Source organism: Orycteropus afer, unplaced genomic scaffold, assembly GCF_000298275.1.
Source record: "Orycteropus afer afer isolate SDZICR_OR568_19922 unplaced genomic scaffold, OryAfe1.0 scaffold00018, whole genome shotgun sequence".
NCBI lineage: Eukaryota > Metazoa > Chordata > Mammalia > Tubulidentata > Orycteropodidae > Orycteropus > Orycteropus afer.
In genome coordinates, this window is record NW_006921605.1 from 2944835 (window position 1) to 2949553 (window position 4719).

General features: G+C 61.8%; 1 protein-coding gene across 1 annotated transcript in view; it reads right to left on the bottom strand.

The window, feature by feature from the left end:
- Positions 1 to 4719, bottom strand: part of CCDC40 (coiled-coil domain containing 40) — a 30843-nt gene that overhangs the window by 8903 nt on the left and 17221 nt on the right. Inside the window, exons 9-11 of the mRNA XM_007959826.1 lie at positions 2336 to 2505; positions 1931 to 2022; positions 1191 to 1317 (exon numbers count right to left, since the gene is read on the bottom strand). Of these exons, the coding sequence (XP_007958017.1) occupies positions 1191 to 1317; positions 1931 to 2022; positions 2336 to 2505 (389 nt within the window). The remainder of the gene's footprint in view (positions 1 to 1190; positions 1318 to 1930; positions 2023 to 2335; positions 2506 to 4719) is intronic.

A 4719-nucleotide genomic window follows, 5' to 3' on the forward strand; every position in this document is an offset into this window, starting at 1 on the left:
GTGGGGGAGGGTAGGCCTTGTCTGTGTGTTTGGACAGGGTGTCTGGGAAACCCTGAGGAGGGGCTGACGTGGCCTTCGTGCCCCTTGTGGTGGGAGCCTGGCAGCTGCACCCGTGCCTGGCTTCTGTAGTTTGAGAAGTCAGTTACGTGGAATACTGTGCAACGTGTTAAAAACAAAAGCCACTTCTCAGCGGCGTTTGCATTTTGGTCTTAAGGGCGGCGCAGTCACCCCGTTGATGTGAAGTCGCCCCACTGGGACTAACCCGCCCCTGTTCATCCTCACGGCCCCGCCCTCATCTAAGGACGACCTGCATAATTTGATTACCCGCCTCTTTCAAACCTGCCCCTTACGGGTAATGACATCTAGCTAACGCCGCCTGGGGAGCGTGGGTTCCTATCCCTGTTACTGGGTGAGACTCTCGTCGCCGACTCTGGGGTATGGCTGCTGGGTGGGTTGTGGCGCTCAAGCTCACAGCATGACGTCGTTGAGGCTCTGGTTGCCCACAGGCAGGGTGAAGCAGCACATGGTGAGACAACACGCCCTTGCACGTGTCCCCGGTGGCTGTATTCTGGGCAGTGAGCGCAGAGGCTGCAGATCCTGACCCACGGGAGGTCAGGAGCAGCAGAGGACTGACCTGGGCTGGCCGGGGCTCTCTGGTGCCCTCCCTGGAATCGCATGCACGGCTACTGGCCGAGGCGGTCACTGGTCAAGGTGGCCAGCGCACTCCGCCAGGTCCCAGGGCCATGAGAGGGCTCCCACGAGGTTCCGCCCGCCAGGCCACACCATGCCCACTAGGCCCACACACTGCCCCCACACCCTTCCCACCAGCCACCCACCAGGCTCCCCTGCATCTCCGTCCTCTAGGGCCCACCTACAGGCCCCACCCCATCCACCAGGCTCCTCTTGCCCATTTGGACCCCCACCAGACCTCCCTCCCACACCCTCTCCCAGAAGGGGCTCCCATCCCATAGGCCCTGGCCACACCCACCAGGTCACTGCCCAGGCCCTCCAAGCCCCCTCCCACCAGGCTCCCCCATCACCTCTCGTTAGGCCCCACCCACGAGCCCCGCCCCTGCCCTCTAGGCCCCGCCCACAACCATTATCCCTAGAGACCACGCCCCTCCAGGCCCCGCCCCACCTCCAGGCCCCGCCCCACCACTCAGACCCCGCCCCAGAGGCCCCGCCTACACCCTCACCTTCATCCGGTGGATCTCCGCCTTCATGGCTCGGATCTCGGCCTGGCCAGTCTCAGAGTCCACCGAGGCGCGCATCTCTTTTGCCAGTTGGATCTTTTTCTCCCAAAGCATGATTTGGTGCCTTCAGAGGTGGGAGAAGCAGTTAGGGCTGGGGAACTGAGGCACGCCCTCCCCGCTCCACTCACCGCGGGTCCTGAAGGCGTTGCCACGCCCCTCCCCCCGGGACCACGCTGTGCATCTCAGCGTCAGGGCGCCGGGCTGTGCACTGTGTCTGAGCTGCGTCAGCGCGGCTTCAGGTTTTGTGTGTGATGGGGCAGGTACTTGGGGTCTGGGCGCGCTCAAACACGTTTCCCACATAGATTAGGGGTAACCCTTCTCTGGACACGCGCGCAGGCTGCATAGGCGCGGTCTGCTTTCGAACAGCGCGGGAAACCTGGATAAAACAATCCCATTTTTGTAAAAGAAACTAAGGAGATATACACACACCCTGGGGGTTCTGGGAAGGAAGCCCCAGACTGACCAGTCTGCCCAGGGCCCTGTCCTTTAAACACTGACAGTCGGCCTGTGTGACTTTCATAATCACACAGCACACAGAAATAATATTTTCCAAAAGTTTGTCTCTAAGAAAGCCCTTCGCGTTAGTGGGGATGGGGGCGGCCCTGACGTGCCCGGCCGGCGCGCGGGCGGCCTGTTAGCGGTGACGCTGGGGCCCACGTGTGCTGAGGCGGACTCACTCGGCCTCCACCAGGCTGTTGAGGACGGCAGTCTTCTCCTCGTTGAGCTGGTCCAACTTCTCCTGCATCTCGGTGCTCTCCCTCTCGGAGGCCTGGGTTGGAGAGGGCGGGTGACAGCTGGGGGACCTCTAGGGAGGGAGCCCCGTGGGACCCCGAGGTCATTTCCCTCCCGCCCCATCTGGATGCAGGGCTACAGGCCAGACTTCTGGCACTGCCACCAGCAGCCCCCCAGAACGTGGAGCTGTGTCCCTGTGGCAGTGCCCCATGGTGGACACGCATGCCGGGCCTGCGCCCGCCCACCATCGCCTGGGCCAGGGCCCTGAGGATGGCTCTCTGGATCTGGGAAGCCAGTGGGCAGGACAGAGGGCACACGGGGGTGGGGCGTGGTGGCCGGGGTCGCCCAACCTTGAGCGCGCGCACGAATTCGTTCTCCGTCAGCATGGTGACCTGCTGCAGCTCCTCGGAGCTGCACCGGTTCTTGTTCATCAGCGTGTTCAGTTGCTTCAGGTCGTTGTCCAGGTCCTTCATGTGCCGCTCAATCTCCTTCTTCTCCTTCTTCTCCTGCGTGATCTTGTCTGCCGCAGAGAGCAGAGACTCAGAGGGACAAGGCTCAGAGGCCACAGAGCAGAGACTCAGAGGGACAGGGGGCCTGGGGCTCACAGGACACAGAGCAGAGACTCTGCGTGTCCCAGGGCTTGGGGGCCTCTCAGGGCCACGTTTCGGAAGTCCAGCCGGGCCTTTGCTCCCTGAGGTTCCCATTGCCCCACTGTCCTTCCTGGTGCCCCATAAATGCAAACAAACCCGGTTCCATGAGCTGACTCTGACTCACAGGGACCCCGTGTGTGTCAGAGCAGAGCTGGGCCCCATGGGATTCAGGGCTGAGTTTTGAGAGGTCTCCGGGCTGTTTTTCTGGGTGGACTCGAACCCCCAGCCTTTGGGTTAGCAGTGGGTGCGCTGATCGTTCGCACCACTCAGGGCCTCCTGATGCCCCCTCCTCTCCCCTAAATCACGCCACTGCCAGAGGCCAGAGGGGACCGTGTCTTCTCCCAACCGCGATTTGCAAAGCCTGGTTCTTCTCAGGACTGGAGGAGCCCATGCATGGACGGCACACAGGAGAGAGGCATGGTGATGCCATGGCAGGTGCTGGCCTGTCCAGTGTGAGCCCTTGGCCCGTGGTGCAAACATTACAGTCTCCAAGAAAGGGCCTGGGGCCCTGTGTCCCTTCCTCCCCATGCAAAGAACCCAGTCTCCAACACACAGAGCAAGGTGGCCCCAAACAGGGCAGTAGGCCACAGGAGCTGGGGACAGAGGTGGGTGTTTGACGTGTCCAAGCAGAGAGGGTCGGGACCAAAACCAAAATACCAAACTCACTGCCGTCAAGTAGGATCCGACACAGCGACCCCTCCTTGGGTTTCTGAGGCGGTATCTCTATGGAAGTAGATTGCCCCATCTTCCTTCTGAAGAGTGGCTGGTGGGTTTGAACCGCCAGCCTTTTGGTTAGCAGTCAAGTGCCTTAGGCACTGCGCCACCAGAGCTTCTGGGTAGAGACCACAGGCAGCATTTTCTGCCCAAGGGGTGGGACCTGGAGGGCCCTCATGGCCAGGCTGTCCCACGTGGACCATAACCAGGACCCGATGGAACCGAGTAGGTCTCAGCGGTGACTATGGGCGATCGTGACCCACACTGCTGTTCTCCTCCTGCCATCATGGCCTTTGGGAGACCAAGCGCGCTCATGGTATAGTGGTTAAGGCATTTGGCTGCTAACCAGAAGCAGCTGTTGGAACCCAGCAGCCACTCCTCAGGAGAAACACGAGGCAGTCTGCTTCCATGAAGATGGACACGCTCGGAAACCCCGCGGGGGCAGTTCCACCCAGCCCTGCAGGGTCACGGTGAGTCACAGCTGACTCAACGGCAGTAGATTTGGGGGTTTGAATACAACCTGGGGAGGCAGGGGTGGGGCCGTGGGACAGTCACGAAATTCATCTCTGAGAGCAGGGAGTGCCCGGTGGGGCTTGTGGCTCTTTGCACAGGGGTGCTGCCAGGGATGGGCCTGTGTCCCCCAAATGTGTGTTGGAGTCCTTGCCCCTATTCCTGTGGCGTGATGCTGTTTGGGAAGAGGGGTTTCGTTGTACAATGAGGTCGTAACATTCTCTGCTGGGAAGAGGGGTTTCCTTGTACGTTAAGGAGGTCGTAACATTCTCTGCGTGACGGGATGGACAAGAGCAGCGGGAAGGACAGAGGAGGAGCTGGGCCAGCGCTGTGTCCCTGACGGTGCGTAGTATGGAAAGGCCGGGGAGAAAGGGCCCACCACTAGAGAAAGTCATCAATGTCCCTGAATTGTGCACGTAGGTGTTGACGTGGGGTGTGCTGTTATCAAAGAAATAAGGTAAAATAAACCGATCCCCACCCCTCCAAGGCGTGTCTCTTCCCTCGGGAGCAGCGCGCTACAGACCCGTCTGTGCACCCACCCATTCCGCCCGCGGACCCATCCGCTCCGTCCCCATCTCTGGGGGTGTGTCTCCTCCCCCAACGGTGGGCCGAGCGCTACAGACCTGTCCTGTGCACCCCCGTGTTCCGCCCGCGCACCCACCCGCTGCGTCCCCGCCTCTGGAGGCGTGTCTCCTCCCTGCGCATGCCCTGCGCACGCCGCTCGCACACCCACCCGCTGCGTCCCGCCTCTGGGGGCGTGTCTCTTCCCTGCGCATGCCCTGCGCACTCCGCCCGCACACCCACCCGCTGCGTCCCGCCTCTGGGGGCGTGTCTCCTCCCTGCGCATGCCCTGCGCACTC